Here is a 20,083-nt window from a genome sequence, read left to right as displayed (position 1 = left end):
TTCACATTTTGGATTTATTTGCTCTAATTCCTTTTTAATATAAAACACATGTTCCCATATTTATTCCACTCAGGCAACAATCTTTTATGTACAATTGTGGCAAAGCGTCAAGTATTTTAATTAACAAAAAAGCAGGAAATTATATTTTTGTGTAAAAGAGATAGATTTTAACCTTTGATGCTGCCATTGTCACTTGCAATATGCTGAAGTGTTCTATGGGAGTAGAACTAATGCAGACCATCTCATATGGCATTAAATAGCAAGTGAAAATAAAAATAATTATGGGCAAGAGCTACATGATAGAGTAAGTCTCTTTCAAATCTTATCTCCTACTTTTGTTTTCTTAAATTTACAACTTTACAGATAAATACTAGTTCATAGGACTTGTTTTGTTATGATTTGACAGTCAAAATAAAGTATAGGAGACTTGATTAAGAGTTTATAAGAAGTTTCAGAGACTCTATGAAGAGAGTCTTTTGATAACTTTTATTAGAAGAAAAAAGAAAAACAGGTCTAAAAAAGGAAATATTTAAAAACAGTTTTTTAAAAAAGAAAAACAAATGTAGTTCTTGAGAAGAAATGTTCAAATACCTCAGTGAACCGTTTATAAAATTATTTAACATTAAAATGAGTCAGTGAAACACAGGACATAATTAAGTTGTAATTAACTCACCTTTATTTCACTTAGGTCAGAGGTCTTTGTGCCAGCACCTAATAGCTGATTTGTGAAAGGTGTCCCCCACCATTTTTTCTTCCTGTGTGCTGTTAGAGATCAAGCTTGACTTGAGTAAAATGTCTGAAATACTTGAGAGCCAAGGCTCATTATAAACTCAAGGTTTCCTTTAGTTTTATTTTTAGATGGAAATGTAGGAGAGTGGAATTTAGAGCTTAAAAAGTTTAGCTAATGACAGAAAAATAAGAATTCTATGGGAATGGGGTACCATTTCCCATGTTTGTTTTTTTCCCTACATTACTTTGAAGTTCATTGTTATGGAAGTTCAGCTTTTGGCTCTAGACAGAGGCAGTTTTGATAAATCAGCATTGATCTGAGGACGAGAGAGGTTTTTTCTTTCAAGACACACTAATTTACATCTAAAATTAAAAAAAATCCTATTTGTTCATTAAGATGAAGTTGTATAGGGTTGGCACTCCTAAAAGTGTGTCAGGTATAGTATGTACAGTCTTCATAATTAATTGGTATAAACCATAACTTTTTGAATATCTGAAAGTATTTGCATATTGTTTTCTCCACTTTCTTCATAATTGGTATAAACCATAACTTTTTGAATATCTGAAAGTATTTGCATATTGTTTTCTCCACTTAAAAGTAAAATTATTGTAAGTAATTTTACTTCATAAAATTCTTAAGTAATTTTACTGAAGAATAAAATTACTTTATTCTTCAGTAAAATTACTAAATTAACAGTGATTGATATAGGTTAAAATTTGATATTTACAAACTGCTTTTACCTGAAATGAAGTGCCTTTCCCACAAAACATGTGCCTCATTCAGATATACATTTTTAATAAATTTATGAACATCCTTGAAGCTATGAAATGCCCATTTCATTTAAGAATATGTTCCCTCTGTTAATTGAGAATTCTAGGGAACGGTCACTTCCTCCCCCAGTTGATCACATTTTTATCTTCATGATTAAGGCAATCATTATCTCCATCAGTTAAGTGCCCTTTGATATTGCCTGATTTATTCAGAAATTTCATGAACTAAAAAGATTGAGATAGTCTGTAGTTTATGATGTGTGGTACACTATGAATAAAGGTACAGAACTATTTCTGTGAGGTGTTAGATATCCTATTTATTTGAAGAAGATTTTCCCCTCGACTACAGAGGTTAACTGAGGTTTTAAGTCACTGCAAATGTGAAGGTTTCAGGTATTAAGTATGATAATCTAAGATGGATAAAATTTAGAGGCTCCTTAATTGTAATTTAAAATTTTTTTCTGACATAATTTAGTATTTTTTGGAGTATTCTAGTTTGGTAAAGGTAACATAGAGGAAGGAAAATTTTTAATTTCTATAAATGATTTTTTTCTTCATAAAAAACATTTTTTAAAAACCCTGCAAAATGGCAGACTTACGCCTATTTAAATTATTTTATTGTGATATACTTCACGCAACACAAAAATCAGCATTTCCAAGTGTACACACAGTGGTTTTAGTATATTCATTATGTTGTGCAACCATCACCACTATAGAATTCCTGAACCTTTCAATCTCCGCAATAAGCAACTGCATTTCTGTTAGCAATTAGTCTTAATTCCCCCCCCTTTCAATTTTCTGGTAATCACTCATCTATTTTTCATCCCTATGGATTTGCCTATTCTGGACATTTCACATAAAAAGAGTCACACAATATGTGACCTTTTTTGTCTAGTTTCTTTCAACTTAATGGAATGTTTTCAAGGTTCATCCATGTTGTAGCATGTATCAATACTTCATTCCTTTTTATGACTGAATAATCCCTTGTATGGATTTATCATATATTGTTTATCCATTCATCAGCTGATGGACATTTGGGTTGTTCCACCTTTGGCTATTATGAATAATGCTGCAATGAACATTCACATGCAAGTTTTTAAGTGAATGTATGTTTTCAGTTCTTTCAGTTATATACCGAGGAATTGCTGGGTTGTGTGGTAATTCTATGTTTAAGTTTTTGAGGAACTGCCAAACTGTTTTCCACAGTGGTTGCAACATTTTGCATTCCCACCAGCAATGTATATAATGCATGAGTTTTCCAATTTCTCTACAGTCTCAACGCTTGTTATTTTTACATTTTTTAAAAATTATAGGCATCCTAGTAAATATGAAGTGGTATCTCATTGTAGTTTTATTTGCATTTTCCTGATGACTAATGATGTTGAGCATCTTTTAATGTGATTATTGGTCACTTGCATATGTTCTTCAGAGATATTACTGTTCATATCCTTTGCACACGTTTTAATTGGTGGTATTTTTCATTGTTGAGTTATGAGTTCTTTATATATTCAGGATACAAGCCCCTTTTCAGATATATAATTTGAAAAAAATTTTTCCCATTTTGTGAATTGTCTTTTCACTTTCTTGGTAATGTTCTTTGACACACAAAAGTTTTAAATTTTACCAAAGTCCAATTTATCTAATTTTCTTTCATTTCACGTGCTTTTGGTGTTGTATCTAAAAAACCATTGACTAATGCAGGTCATGCCAGTTTTCACCTGTGTTTCCTTCTAGAGTTTTATAGTTTTAGCTTTTACATGTAGGTCTTTGATCCATTACAAGTTAATAGCTGTGTATGGTGTGAGGTAGACATCCAAATTCATTTTTTTTCTGTGTGTAAGCATGTTTAATTTAAAATCTTAAAAAAGCAGCAACTATGAAATCACTGTTTCTTTACTCAAATAAACATACAAAAATTGGAACTAGAGAGCATAATTTTAGATAAAATAAAACAATTAATTGCATTATACATAGGGAAATGAATTAATCATGATAATATTCCCATTGAACTTATCATAGCTACTTATTTTACCATTTTTTTACAGTGTGACTAAAATGTAGAGCTATCTGTGAAGACAGTCTAATGGAACACTTTGATCAACAGTGTCGCTAGAAGGAAGAATGTTAGATAATTAGCTTTAGATGAATCTGTCTTTAACTGAATACAGTATCTGATGTCAGCTCCAAGCATGTTTTCTTTTTTTTTCCACTGTACTAAAAGAGTTAAATAACCTATCCATAGTACCTCCACGTATTGAGGTCTGCTCCACAGCCAGCATCTTTCCATGCTTCAGGAGGTTATAAATTTGCATTGAGGACTATTTCTCCTAGACTGCTTCTGAAGTCAAGGACAGAGGTGTTAGACAGGATTCATAGTATAATCTGAAAGCCTACTGGCAATCAAGAGGGTCCATTTCCATTGAAAATCTTTCAAACCACAATATATTTGATGAGATCTGTTCTAGTCATGTCAAGAATACTGCCCTTTCTCCAGAGCCATTGCTTTACTGCAGAATTTTTGTTATAAGTGGCTGAGCAAACAGTTTGTTCCATCTTACAGCCCCTTGTGAGTACTAGCTGTTCACTGATCTGTGGAGTACAGAACACCCTTATAATAGTAGCACTCTTTGAAAAATGTTCTTTAAAACCAGAATAAAGCACATTTTGCTCCAGATAATTGTTCTTTAGATGTCAGAAGAATTACTATTCTTTTGTCTCTTTAAAATTAATATTTTTCTGGATTCTGTTGACATATAGTTTATTTTAATTTTTGAATTACTTTGCATTTGAATTTAGAAAATAAAAATACTGAAAAATAAAGATGTGCATCCATTATATATAATAATATAGTAAATAAGATTTGTTTATTTGCTTCTATTTAGAAAATTAGCAAACTATCATTTAGCTGTGTTTAAGTTGTATGTCAGTTATCATGTTGGTATTGTAACACTTGGCTTCCACCATTGGCATAGGGCAATGTAGTTATTTTCATTCATAACATAATAAATTGCTTATTTTTTTTAGTGTTTTCCTTTGTGTCTAGCAGAACAACCTTGTACTTCTTCTGACAAGGCGTGTTGTTAAGTTCAGCTTAAATATTATGTATTTTAAACCTTGGTTGTCTTCCTTTATTCTGAAGGTCTTAGTATTTATTTATTTAGTATTTATTTATTTATTTATTTTCTACACTCAGATGTAGAAAAATGAGAAACAACAGAAAATAAAAATTAAATTTCTTACATCATATCCCTGACATAAATACACTGAATTCTCCAATATAGTTAGCCATGTTTAGGAAAACTAAATATTATTCTCAGAGTTGCAAGTTTTGAATCACTAGTATTATCATACATAATTTTTCAAGAAGAGCTTATCAGGATTTATTTTCTTTAATTTCATTATATAGAGAGTAAATCTGTACTTTTATGTGTTTGCTCAAATGCTTAAAACAAATAACCCACATCATGTCAGAATGATGCTATATTCTATATACGAAATCCCAACTTGATGATAAGTGTTTAAATTTACTGAGCTATGATTTCATACTGACTCATTAGAATGATCTGGTAATAGTTTTAGTTGAGATGTGTAGTATAACATTGGCACTGAATAGTTAATGGACTAAAATGTTATTGTTGATACTGTGGCACATTTTATATGTAATATTGCATGAAATTAAGGTAAGGATATTTGATACAGAAAAAATAAAGCTGTAGAAAAAATTGCAGTGATATGATGGGATGAGGGAGAATGAATCAGTCACAAGCACAATTGGAAAAAGTAAATGGATAAAAAAGATAAAGAAAAAAGAATGATTACTAATAAAGAGAAGATGAGTAAGGGAACTAAAGCAGGGGAAAAAAAGAGCAAAGTGAGGGGAAATCAGAAGGTAGTGGAGGAAGCAGAAGTGTGAGACCAAAAATGAATGACTTTTAAGAAAATATATCTTGCTAGAGATAGTGTCTCTTGTTAGAGATCCGAGAAGGTGCGTAAAAAGGCAATCGGGAGTTGGGGGGGAGACCTTCAAGATGGCGAAAGAGTAAGACGCGGAGATCACCTTCCTCCCCAGGAATACATCAGAAATACATCTACATGTGGAACAACTCCTACAGAATACCTACTGAACGCTAGCAGAAGACCTCAGACGTCCCAAAAGGCAAGAAAGACCCTAGGTACCTGGGTAGGGCAAAAGAAAAAAGAAGAAACAAAGACAAAAGAATATGCATGGGACCTGCACCAATTGGGAGGGAGCTGTGAAAGAGAAAAAGTTTCCACACACTAGGAAGCCCCTTCATTGGCAGAGACTGTGGGGGGTGGAGGGGGGAAGCTTCGGAGCCACGGAGGAGAGCCAGCAACAGGGGTGTGGAGGGGAAAGGGGAGAGATTCCTGCACAGAGGATCGGTGCTGACCAGCACTCACCAGCCCAAGAGGCTTGTCTGCTCACCCGCCGGGGCCGGGGGTTGCTGGGAGCTCAAGCTCGGATCCCAGGGAGAGGACTGGGGTTGGCTGCGTGAACACAGCCTGAAGGGGGCTAGTTCACCACAACTAGCTGGGAGGGAGTCCGGGAAAAAGTCCGGAGCTGCCGAAGAGGCAAGAGACCATTGTTTCTGGGTGCTCCAGGAGAGGGGATTCAGAGCACAGCATAAACGAGCTCCAGAGACTGGCTCAAGCCGTGGCTATCAGTGTGGACCCCAGAGATGGGCATGAAATGCTAAGGGTGCTGCTGCAGCCACCAAGAAGCCTGTGTGCAAGCACAGGTCACTATCCACACCTCCCCTGTTGGGAGGTTGTGCAGCCCGCCACTGCCAGGGTCCCGTGATTCAGGGACAACTTCCCTGGGAGAACATACGGCGCGCCTCAGGCTGGTGCAACGTCACGCTGGCCTCTGCCGCCACAGGCTTGCCCCGCACTCCATACCCCTCCCTCCTCCCGGCCTTACTGAGCCAGAGCCCCTGAATCAGCTGCTGCTTTAACCCCATCCTGACTGAGCGAAGAACAGATGCCCTTAGGCGACCTACACACAGAGGCGGGGCCAAATCCAAAGCTGAACCCCAGGAGCTGTGCAAACAAAGAAGAGAAAGGGAAATCTCTCCCAGCAGGCTCAGGAGCAGCAGAATAAATCTCCACAATCAACTTGATGAATCCTGCATCTGTGGAATACCTGAATGGACAAGAAATCAGCCTAAAATTGAGGCGGTGGACTTTGGGAGCAACTATATATATATTCTTTTTCCTTTTTCTCTTTTTGTGAGTGTGTATGTGTATGCTTCTGTGTGTGATGTTGTCTGTATAGCTTTGCTTTTACCATTTGTCGTAGGGTTCTGTCTGTCAGTTTTTTGTTTTTCTTCTTTTTTGAATCACTTTTTAATTTTTTTATTTTTAATATTTGCTATTTTAATAACTATATTTTATTTTATTCTTTCTTCCTTTCTTTTTTTCTCTCTTTTCTTCTGAGCCGTGTGGCTGACAGGATCTTTGTGCTCTGGCCAGGTGTCAGGCCTGTGCCTCTGAGGTGGGAGAGCCAAGTTCAGGACATTGGTCCACCAGAGACCTCCCAGCTCCACGTAATATCAGATGGCGAAAGCTCTCCCAGAGATCTCCATCTCAATGCTAAGACCCAGCTCCACTCAACGACCAGCAAGCTACAGTGCTGGACACCCTATGCCAAACAACTAGCAAGACAGGAGCACAACCCCATCCATTAGCAGAGAGGCTGCCTAAAATCATAGTAAGGTCACAGACACCCCAAAAATACACCACTGGATGCGGACCTGCCCACCAGAAAGACAAGATCCAGCCTCATCCACCAGAACACAGGCACTAGTCCCCTCCACCAGGAAGCCTACACAACCCACTGAACCAAACTTAGCTGCTGGGGGCCAACAGCAAAAACAACAGGAAGTACGAACCTACAGCCTGCAAAAAGGAGAACCCAAACACAGTAAGTTAAGCAAAATGAGAAGACAGAGAAACACACAGCTGATGAAGGAGCAAGGTAAAAACCCACCAGCCCAAAAATATGAAGAAGGAATAGACAGTCTGCCTGAAAAAGAATTCAGAGTAATGATAGTAAAGATGATCCAAAATCTTGGAAATAGAATGGAGAAAATACAAGAAACGTTCAACAAGGACCTATAAGAACTAAAGAGCAAACAATGATGAACAACACAATAAATGAAATTAAAAATTCTCTAGAATTTTTGGGAGATAAAATAGTGGAAATAACTACTGCATAGCAGAATAAAGAAAAAAGAATGAAAAGAATTGAGGACAGTCTCAGAGACCTCTGGGACAACATTAAACCCACCAACATTCGAATTTATAGGGGTCCCAGAAAAAGAATAGGAAAAGAAAGGGATTGAGAAAATATTTGAAGAGATTATAGTTGAAAACTTCCCTAATATGGGAAAGGAAATAGTTAATCAAGTCCAGGAAGCACAGAGAGTCCCATACAGGATAAATCCAAGGAGAAACACACCAAGACACATATTAATCAAACTATCAGAAATTAAATACAAAGAAAAAATATTAAAAGCAGCAAGGGAAAAACAACAAATAACACATAAGGGAGTCCCCATAAGGTTAACAGCTGATCTTTCAGCAGAAACTCTGCAAGCCAGAAGGGAGTGGCAGGACATATTTAAAGTGATGAAACGGAAGAACCTACAACCAAGATTGCTCTAGCCAGCAAGGATCTCATTCAGATTTGACGGGGAAATTAAAACCTTTATAGACAAGCAAAAGCTGAGAGAGTTCAGCACCACCAAACCAGCTTTACAACAAATGCTAAAGGAACTTCTCTAGGCAGGAAACACAAGAGAAGGAAAACACCTACAATAACAAACCCAAAACAATTAAGAAAATACTAATAGGAACATACATATCAATAATTACCTGAAATGTAAATGGATTAAGTGCTCCAACCAAAAGGCATAGACTGGATGAATGGATACAAAAACAAGACCTGTATATATGCTGTCTACAGGAGACCCACTTTAGACCTAGTGACACATACAGACTGAAAGTGAGGAGCTGGAAAAAGATATTCCATGCAAATGGAAATCAAAAGAAAGCTGGAGTAGTGATTCTCATATCAGACAAAATAGATTTTAAAATAAAGACTATTAGAAGAGACAAAGAAAGACACTACATAATAATCAAGGGATCAATCCAAGAAGAAGATATAACAATTGTAAATATTTATGCACCCAACATAGGAGCACCTCAATACATAAGGCAAATGCTAACAGCCATAAAAGGGGAAACCACAGTAACACAATCGTAGTAGAGCAGTTTAACACCCCACTTTCACCAATGTACAGATTATCTAAAATGAAAGTAAAAAAGGAAACACAAGCTTTAAATGACACATTAGACAAGATGGACTTAATTGACATTTATAGGACATTCCATCCAAAAACAACAGAATACACTTTCTTCTCAAGTGCTCATGGAACTTTCTCCAGGATAGATCATATCTTGGGTCACAAATCAAGCCTTGGTAAATTTGAGAAAATTGTAATCATATGAAGTATCTTTTCCGACCACAACGCTATCAGACTAGATATTGATTACAGGAAAAAAATCTGTAAAAAATACAAACACATGGAGGCTAAACAATATACTACTTAATAACCAAGAGATCACTGAAGAAACCAAAGAGGAAATCAAAAAATACCTAGAAACAAATGACAGTGAAAACATGATGACCCAAAACCTATGGGATACAGCAAAAGCAATTCTAAGAGGGAAGTTTATAGCAATACAGCCCTACCTCAAGAAACGAGAAACATCTCCAATAAACAACCTAACCTTACACTTAAAGCAATTAGAGAAAGAAGAACAAAAAAACTCCAAAGTTAGCAGAAGGAAAGAAATCATAAAGATCAGATCAGAAGTAAATGAAAAGGAAATGAAGGAAACAATAGCAAAGATCAATAAAACTAAAAGCTGGTCGTTTGAGAAGATGAACAAAATTGATAATCCATTAGCCAGACTCATGAAGGAAAAAAAGGAGAAGACTCAAATCAGTAGAATTAGAAATGAAAAAGGAGAAGTAACAACTGACACTGCAGAAATACAAAGGATCATGGGAGATTACTACAAGCAACTATATGCCAATAAAATGGACAACCTGGAAGAAATGGACACATTATTAGAAGAACACAGCCTTCCAAGACAGAACCAGGAAGAAAAAGAAAATATAAACAGACCAATCACAAGCACTGAAATTGAGACTGTGCTTAAAAATCTTCTAATAAACAAAAGCCCAGGACCAGATGGCTTCACAGGCGAATTCTATCAAACATTTAGAGAAGAGCTAACACCTATCCTTCTCAAACTCTTCCAAAATATAACGGAAGGAGAAACACTCCCAAACTCATTCTATGAGGTCACCATCACCCTGATACCAAAACCAGACAAAGGTGTCACAAAGAAAGAAAACTACAGGCCAATATCACTGTTGAACATAGATGCAAAAATCCTCAACAAAATACTAGCAAAGAGAATCCAACAACACAGTAAAAGGATCATACACCATGATCAAGTGGGGTTTATCCCAGGAATGCAAGGATTCTTCAATATATGCAAATCAATCAGTGTGATACACCATATTAACAAATTGAAGGAGAAAAAACATATGATCATCTTAATAGATGCAGAGAAAGCCTTCGACAAAATTCAACAGCCATTTATGATAAAAACTCTCCAGAAAGTAGGCATAGAGGGAACTTACTTCAACATAATAAAGGCCATATATGACAAATACACAGCCATCATCGTTCTCAATGGTGAAAAAGTGAAACCATTGCCACTAATATCAGGAGCAAGACAAGGTTGCCCACTCTCAGCCCCAGTATTCAACAGACTTTTGGACGTTTTAGTAACAGCAATCAGAGAAGAAAGAGAAATAAAAGGTATCCACATCAGAAAAGAAGAAGTAAAGCTATCACTGTTTGCTGATGACATGATACTATACATAGAGAATCCTAAAGATGCAACCAGAAAACTACTAGAGCTAATCAATGAATTTGGTAAAGTAGCAGGATACAAAATTAATGCACAGAAATCTCTTGCATTCCTATACAATAATGAAAAATCTGAAAGAGAAATTAAGGAAACACTCCTATTCACCATTGCAACAAAAAGAATAAAAAACCTAGGAATAAGCCTACCTAAGGAGACAAAAGACCTGTATGCAGAAAATTATAAGACACTGATGAAAGAAATTAAAGATGATAGAAACAGATGGAGAGATATACCATGCTCTTGGATTGGAAGAATAAACATTGTGAAAATGACTATACTACCCAAAGCAATCTACAGATTCAATGCAATCCCTATCAAAGTACCAATGGCATTTTTCACAGAACTAGAACAAAAAATTGCCCAATTTGTATGGAAACACAAAAGACCCTGAATAGCCAAAGCAATCTTGAGAAAGAAAAATGGAGCTGGAGGAATCAGGCTCCCTGACTTCAGACTATATTACAAAGCTGCAGTTATTAAGGCAGTATGGTACTGGCACAAAAACAGAAATATAGATCATTGGAACAGGATAGTAAGCCCAGAGATAAACCCATGCACATATGGTCGCCTTATCTTTGATAAAGGAGGCAAGAATATACAGTGGAGAAAAGACAGCCTCTTCAATAAGTGGTGCTGGAAAAACTGGACAGGTACATGTAAAAGAATGAAATTAGAACACTCCCTAACACCATACGCAAAAATAAACTCAAAATGGATTAAAGACCTAAATGTAAGGCCAGACACTATCAAACTCTTAGAGGAAAACATAGGCAGAACACTCTATGACATAAATCACAGCAAGATCCTTTTTGTCCCACCTCCTAGAGAAACAGAAATAAAAACAAAAATAAACAAGTGAGACCTAATGAAACTTAAAAGGTTTTGCACAGCAAAGGAAACCATAAACAAGATGAAAAAGATAACCCTTAGAATGGCAGAAAATATTTGCAAATGAAGCAACTGACAAAGGATTCATCTCCAAAATTTACAAGCAGCTCATGCAGCTCAATATCAAAAAAACAAACAACCCAATCCAAAAATGGGCAGAAGACCTAAATAGACATTTCTCCAAAGAAAATATACAGATTGCCAACAAATACATGAAAGAATTCTCAATATCTTTAATCCTTAGAGAAATGCAAATCAAAACTACAATGAGGTATCACCTCACACCAGTCAGAATGGCCATCATCAAAAAATGTACAAACAATGAATGCTGGAAAGGGTGTGGAGAAAAGGGAACACTCTTTCACTGTTGGTGGGAATGTAAATTGATACAGCCACTATGCAGAACAGTATCGAGGTTCCTTAAAATAGTAAAAATAGAACTACCATCTGACCCAGTAATCCCATTACTGGGCATATACCCTGAGAAAACCATAATTCAAAAAGAGTCATGTACCGCAATGTTCATTGCAGCTCTATTTACAATAGCCAGGACATGGAAGCAACTTAAGTTTCCATCGACAGATGAATGTTTAAAGAAGATGTGGCACATATATACAATGGAATATTACTCAGCTATAAAAAGAAACGAAATGAAGTTATTTGTAGTGAGGTGGATGGACCTAGAGTCTGTCATACAGAGTGAAGTAAGTCAGGAAGAAGAAAACAAATACCATATGCTAACACATATATATGGAATCTGAAAGAAAAAAATGTTTCTGAAGAACCTAGAGGGAGGACAGGAATAAAGATGCAGACGTAAAGAATGGCCTTGCGGACTGGGTAGGGGGAACAGTAAGCTGGGACAAAGTGAGCGAGTGTCATGGGCTTATATATACTTTGAAATGTAAAATAGATAGCTAGTGGGAAGCAGCCACAAAGCACAGGGAGATCAGCTTGGTACTTTGTGACCACCTAGAGGGGTGGGAAAGGGAGGGTGGGAGGGAGATGCAAGAGGGAGGAGATATGGGGATATATGTATATGTATAGCTGATTCACTTTGTTATAAAGCAGAAACTAACACACCATTGTAAAGCAATTCTACTCCAGTAAAGATGTTATTAAAAAAAAAATAGACAATCAGGGAAATAGAAAGCAGTGGAAGTAAGGTAATATTTGAGTTTGGCCTAGGTGTTTATCTTTTTAAATAAAGTTTTGGGAAGAATTGTATAAGAATGTGAATTTTTTCAGCATGTAATTCTGCCTAATTATTATGATAGACCATAGTTATATTATTAGCTAAAGACTGAACAAACTCAAATTTTCAAAAAGTACAAAAAACTGTTAATTAAGAAATTTGCACATAAGAATTTTGTTGCTTCATAGTGTAAAGTGAACATTAGGTAAAGTATATTTATAATAAAAATAACTAAGCTATCAGTGTATGAAAACAGTGATCAGTTCTACTTTATTGCTAAAAAAAAATAGAATTTGTCAATTTACAGATAGGCCTTAGTGCCTGTTACGATGGAACCATTGTTTTACATCCTGTTTGTCTAGCCTGAAGGCAAACAATTATGAAGATCAAATATCCCACATAGTCTTTGTTTTTCATTATTTTAATAATTAACTCATTCAATGCATTCAAAACATAACTGTTTAGAAATTTGCAAAAAAGTGGCAGGAAGAGCATTATTATTCATGTTTTCATTTTATGTTATGCATTTGTTCAACTATCAAACTCTAATTGGTATAAAATACATTTTTCCTACCTATGGTTACATTGCCCTTTCAGTGAAAGTAGCTTTTAGTACCATCAGGCAGATTCCTTTTCAGTAGGCCGATATTTCTCACCCTTTGCAAGTGTTTGGTGCTTCTCTTACTTTTGATTATATGACATTTGATTCTTAATCTCCCCATAAAATTTCCCAGTGATATATAGCTTTAAAATTAAAGGGGTCATTATGGAATTTTTGAGAAATGTTTAAAATCCTGTGAGTTACTTGTCGTCCCCATAGAATATTATTATACTAGATCTGAAGTAATTCATTACTTAGATTATTAAACTAATAACTAAATTTATATAAGAATATTAAAGAATTAAATTCACTTTTAAGGTTATTAAAAATTCATAAAAACTTTTATGTTAGTGTTGAAGTTTTATTTTGCTTGTTGAAGCTCATTGAGAGGTTTACTTGTATATTTTCTATGCTGTTATATTTTAGTTTTTTTTTTTTAATGGTTTTGTATTTGGGTGCTTAATTTGAATAAGATTCAGACTTTGATTTTTGTTTTTAAACACTTTTGTCTTTGCCTCTCAAAAAGGATCTCATCTTGTGCTCAAATGTTTGAGATAAAAGCATACAAATCTTCATTGAATTCTTGGGAATTAGCCTGAACTAGGCCAAGAACAAAAATAGCCTCTTAAGTCAAGAAAAAAATATTTTCATTTTCTTGTGCTGACTCCTCACTGCATCTTCATTTAAACCAATCTTTTTATTTCACTAAGCTCAGTATGTTTTTGCTGGAATATTCTTTAAGAATAAGGCCCAGGGAAAATAACTAACTAAACAGTTAGCCTAGTCAATCAGAAAAGCTTGTCTTATTAAGTATAACTTGTTAACTGTATTGGATTACTATACATTTTAAAAAGGAGACTTCCCCTTCCCCATATCTTTGGCAAAAATTTTAGATAACTTAATGACAAGGAAAAATCTTTCCCCACTTAGGCTTAGAAAGCTGTGATATTTGAAGTAAAAAGCTTCATTTCATTTTGGATGTAATTATGAAGGCTTTTGGGATGCTGGGATTTTGTTGCTGGTACATCCAGCATTCTATCACTGTCACGTTTGCAAAATTGTATTGGAATATAATTGAAATCATAGTAATTAAAACGTTCCTTCCAATGTTTCCAGGGAAGTCCCTGAAAGACCTGATAGAACCAGGCAGGGGATAAGTACAGCCTTTCCCTGTGTATGCCTGTCACACATGTACACACACACACACTCATAGTGAGTTCACCTTACATTTTGTAACAGTATTGTCTAGGAGCCAGGAACAGAAGATCTCTATAAGTTTCCCTTCCTACCCAAAAGAAACTAATAAACCCAGAGGACTGACATGTAATCCCTATGAAATAGCAATGTAAGTTCCTTCCTATTTACTCCTCTTTTTTAAACAAAGAAACAAACATAATTTTTTCCCCCCAAAATGTATTCCTCACCTTCAAATCCTTAAATGAATTTCTCAGTGTTAGTTCACCTTTTGTATTTCAAATGCCCTTCTGACTTAATGAATTCTCCAGGCTCTTCATTCTCACAATTCTAAATAAATCAAAATTTGGGAGGATAGGTTGATTAGGACAAGAAATCAAGCATGTGATATCATTGTTTGTGATGCTTTTCTATTATGTAGACCTTTTTTTTTTTTTTTTTTGCGCTACGTGGGCCTCTCACTGTTGTGGTCTCTCCCGTTGCGGAGCACAGGCTCCGGACACACAGGCCCAGCGGCCATGGCTCATGGGCCCAGCCGCTCCGCGGCATGTGGGATCTTCCCGGACTGGGGCACGAACCCGTGTTCCCTGCATCAGCAGGCGGACTCTCAACCACTGCGCCACCAGGGAAGCCCATGTAGACCTTTTTTGAGAGATAATAGTAAAAAAGTTTTTTGCCAAGAGGTGACATTGAATTTCTTATTTTATTGATTTTTTTTTCCTCTGGAAAAAAGCAATAAAACACTTTGCCATTGGTGAGACTTGGAAATATTTGTATAACAGTAAAATTTTTAGTATTTTCTGTATTGAAATGCACTGTGACAAAATTTTGAGGAAATATTTAATCATTTTGACCACCTACTTTAAGAATTATAAACTATTAGTATCAGTATACACAAAAAGTTAATTTTGTATGGATTATGCATTTGTTTTTAAAAATAATACTTTTTTAATCTAATAGTTGTGGCTAGTTCTTTATATAATTTACTTTTTAATCCCATTTTTGGGAATACAATTTAAAATTTCTTTGAAATATAGTATTTATCATAACTAGTACTAAAAGAAAAAGGCTTATTTAGCTTATAAACGATTTCCATGTACAGTCACATCATGTATGCAATTAAATAATGAAAGAGTATCATAGTGGTAGAAGTAGAAACCAAACTGTGGACTCTTTGAAAAAGTCTGATTGGGATTTCTCAAGGTTTTTTTTTTTTTTTTTTTGCGGTACGCGGGCCTCTCACTGTTGTGGCCTCTCCCATTGCGGAGCACGGGCTCCGGACGCGCAGGCTTAGCGGCCATGACTCACGGGCCCAGCCGCTCCGCGGCATGTGGGATCTTCCCGGACCGGGGCACGAACCCGTGTCCCCTTCATCGGCAGGCAGACTCTCAACCACTGCGCCACCAGGGAAGCCCAAGGTTCTTTTTTTGTTTTGTTTTGTTTTTTTTGTTTCTTGCGGTACGCGGGCCTCTCACTGTGGTGGCCTACTCCCGTTGCGGAGCACAGGCTCCGGACGCGCAGGCTCAGCGGCCATGGCTCACGGGCCCAGCCGCTCCGCGGCATGTGGCATCTTCCCGGACCGGGGCACGAACCCATGTCCCCAGAATCGGCAGGCAGACTCTCAACCGCTGCGCCACCAGGGAAGCCCCCAAGGTTCTTTTTTTAAATCAGTCGGATGGGTTTTGGATAATATAAAATGGAACTTTGACCAGTAAGTTTTAAGCCTCTTCGTGTGGTACAAAACAATGCAGGCTCTCTTCAAAACTAGTTCTCATTTACCAGAAAGGTACCGTATTTTGTCCCTATGTAGAGTTCATAATATCAACCTGAAAAACCTGATTGATGTGTGAATATTTGTCTTTCATTTATTAATTCTTATTTTTCCAATTGATGACTTTCTCATGAGGCATTGTGCATATTTTGAGAACGTTAAGGGTTAGTGCATATTATTATACCTTACCCATAAAGTACTCTTACTGCCTGGGGCAATTTAGTTTCTGTGGGTGATAAATATAAGCAAACAAAAAACTTTTTACTTTTTTGCAATCAGAAAATGTGTGATTTCATCTATTATTAATTAGAAACTTTTCAACGAAGCATAACTAGCTCTTAGTTATCTCTATTTGTTATTAGCACTTGGCCTCCTAAAGTGACAGATAATTTGCTTTCCTGCTGTGCTCATGACTTATATTCCTCCCTTGTTTTTGCCATATGTTTGTAATTGAACATTGGTGGTTTCAATGAAGCTATTTCACCTAAGGCTTTGTCTGCCATTGCTGTACAGGATCAGGACCAGCCATGTGGCAGAGGTAATGGTTAAGGAAGTCAGGGGAATAAGGATAAGAATGAGAAGGCACAGCAACAGAGCAGCATCAAATAAAGACTTAGTGCTCCTGGGACCCTTGACATGGACAGTCCACAGCCCATGTGATTAAGAGTTAATTCCATAAAAAGATATAACTCAACTTTTAAAATGAAGTTATTTTATGATAAATTTCTCTGATCATACTCTCTTTTCATCATAATTCTCTGATTGAAAAATTTTAAATATATGGATTTATTTTATGACATGGTGAATAAGACTATAAGTGCCAACTCTAAATGTTGATGTTTTGTGTACCTATGTATGATAGAAAAAACAAATAACCTTCAAGTATTTAAGGATACGTATTTGTACTAAGCTTCAGCACCCGTGCTCTAGAACGTATTTTCTTTAAAAATTATGAAAATTTCAGATTCATCATATAACTTTTAATTGGTTAATTAAAGGGAAGAACATAGGTAAGAAGTATTTATAATTGCTGTTAGCTTTACCAGAAAAAAATTGCTATTTTCTCTAATTTAGTTTTTTTTCAATATTTGCTCAAGTTCTGTGATACGATCCCCATTATTGAGAAGCCTCTGGCAGAACAGGATTGGTACCATGGTGCAATTCCCAGAATAGAAGCGCAAGATCTGTTAAAACAACAAGGAGACTTCTTGGTCCGAGAGAGTCATGGGAAACCTGGTGAATATGTCCTTTCTGTATTTTCTGATGGACAAAGGAGACACTTTATCATACAATTTGTTGATGTACGTTTCCAATTTAGTTTATATGTATATTTTGATATAGTTAATTGAGGTATAATTGTAATAAATGATGAATAATTTGTGATAAATGCCTGTAACACTAACTTTAGCACTTAATTTTTCTTTTTTCTGAATTCCGTAAGTAGAGTGCTCTAAAATTCACTAAAATTTTAACTTTTTTAAGGAAATACATATTTTAAAATTTAAAGTTAAGAATAGTTGTTACAATTTACATTAAATTTAAATACATAAATATTTAATGTTTTAAGTTAACTTTGAACATTAAAGATCCTTTATATTAAAAATAAAAAGAAATAATGTGATATCATAATTTTTTTAGAGAAACTTAATTATGAATTTTATGCTCTTGAAACCAGCCCTTGAAATTGCTCAAAAATGTTACCATGAGAGATTTTTAAGAATATTTTATTAAATAGTAATAATGAAATACCATAATGAATGGGACAGTGATAGTTGAATTGTTTTTATGATTCTTTGAGTATTAAGGGTTTTTTTCCACTTATGTATAAGCTATTATTTGTTGGCATTAATGAACAATAAATAGAAATCGAAGAAAAATTTTTAAACTGGTCTGGGCATATTGCTTGTTCTAATACTGATTTATTTATTGAAGTTTAAGTATTGTAAACTTATTTGTTACATTCTTTATTAAGCACTCAACAGATGAAGAGTGATCTCAAAATTTTGTTTAACTTTACCCACTGAGAAATTTTTAATATTTTTGTCATAGGAAGGAATTGATGCCTCTATTTGTCATTTTTTACCCCATCATATCAAATGGCATGCATTTTCAAGCTGGCTGTCTGTAAGATTTCAGTTTATGTCCAGGCACTATAGTGATGCTAAGTACCGTACAAGAAGATTGAACCATTATCATTACATGAACTTCAGAGGGTTTTAGGAACATATATGTTCAAGTTCATATATAGTTCACATATATATAAGTTCTAGTGATAATATATATTGCATATTATATTATCTATCTACTATATAGATATAATTCTGAGGTAAAATTCACATATCATAAAAGTAACCATTTAAAAGTTGCATTTAGTATAGTCACATCTAGGGATTATATTTAAATGAAAATAGATGCTGTTCAGATGGGTTAAAATAAGTATATTAAAGTATATATTATAATTTTCATACTACTTGTTAATTTTGCATAGTATTCAGACTTCAACTTGATAATTATATTTGCCTACTCTTATACATCCAACCTGTTTCTAATAGTATGTCATCCCTTACTTTCTTTAAATTTGTATGTGCCTTTAAATTATGGATGTAGATAACCTTCCTTATTACAACCAGTGACCATGTTGACAATATTTATAAAATGGTATGAGAATTGTAGAAGGAAAGATGGTAGGTAAACTATAAACTACAACTTATATGAATGTTTCCTTCTATTTTCTAAGCTCTAAAAGTTACTCTTTGAAATATGTCATACATTAAATAAGACTGAAATATTTCCCTTATTACCTCTTATAGTTTAAAATATAACTGTAGGAATTTAACTTAGTACTTTTAGAAACAAAATGGAAAGGGTCCACTTGCAAATTATCACTTGTCTTTAACATTGCCATTTTGTTTTAAGTAACTAAAGTGAACAGCATAATATATTCTAAAAATAAGATATTGTTACAAGTTCACATTTAAAGATTTTATTCGGCTTCCTCTGTCATTGAAATTTTGCAAAGATCTCTTTTAAAGAAGAGAGTACTTGTATTTCTGTAAATGCCTCAGGTTTTCCACTGCCTAATTTTATTTAATTTGCCCTCATTATATAATGTTGAGTTCTTCAATCAGTTGAAAAATAAGAGTTTTAAGGTGAAATCGACTGTTTGGGGAAATTTTAATTGTTTTTCTTCTTGTGGAGGTGAATCTTACTTGGTCTAAAATTATCCCATTTCCTTCCTCATATACCTGTTGTCTGGAAGGGGTTTATAAATGGGGGAAGTCATTACCAGATATTTAATGATTGCCTATTATATTCCAATCAATGAATTTATAATCCATTAGTAGATTATAAAAGCTGTACATAAATGTGGGGTCAGGTGTCCTCAGTGAGGAAGACATAAAGAAATATAGAATTTTGTGGAAAAAAAGTCACATAGTAATCAATGAAAACTTGGGTTTCAGGCCCAGATATGTACTTTACAAGCTCTGGTTTAGGAAGTAATTGGGGGTAATAGCTGATACACTGATTGTGAGAGTCAAACAGTGAATATATTCTTTGTAATGTGTGAAGTGCTATGCAGATCATTAGGCATTTTTACCATTGTTTGAACACTTTATTTGGAAAAACATACAAATGTACTTTGTATGAAATATCAGTGTAATTGGAAAAGTTAACTTAAAAATTTTCTTTCTGGTTCCTATTGAGATTTATTTGTGAAATTTAAATAGTAATGAAAGTATTATTTTAGAATTTATATATTTAAGTTTGAGATATTCATTGATCACAAATAACGTTATTTTTAGCAACATTATCTCTGTCAACTAGAGTCTAGTTCGGCAGTTGTATTGAAGCTTTATTTTTGTATGCATATCACAGTTATTTTTTTTAACATGGTGTGAAACTC

General features: G+C 34.9%; 1 protein-coding gene across 18 annotated transcripts in view; it reads left to right on the top strand.

The window, feature by feature from the left end:
- Positions 1 to 20,083, top strand: part of FER (FER tyrosine kinase) — a 622,960-nt gene that overhangs the window by 354,445 nt on the left and 248,432 nt on the right. For 17 of the 18 annotated variants that reach the window (XM_004267438.3, XM_049707502.1, XM_033423747.2 and 14 more), the window contains one exon: positions 17,277 to 17,480. The exons of the other annotated variant lie outside the window; for it this stretch is intronic. In XM_004267438.3, coding sequence (XP_004267486.1) covers positions 17,277 to 17,480 — 204 coding nt within the window. The remainder of the gene's footprint in view (positions 1 to 17,276; positions 17,481 to 20,083) is intronic. 18 annotated transcript variants of the gene reach the window in all.

Source organism: Orcinus orca, chromosome 3, assembly GCF_937001465.1.
Source record: "Orcinus orca chromosome 3, mOrcOrc1.1, whole genome shotgun sequence".
Lineage (NCBI taxonomy): Eukaryota > Metazoa > Chordata > Mammalia > Artiodactyla > Delphinidae > Orcinus > Orcinus orca.
The sequence above is the reverse complement of the archived record's forward strand: the minus strand, read 5'-3'. Positions and strand labels throughout refer to the sequence as shown.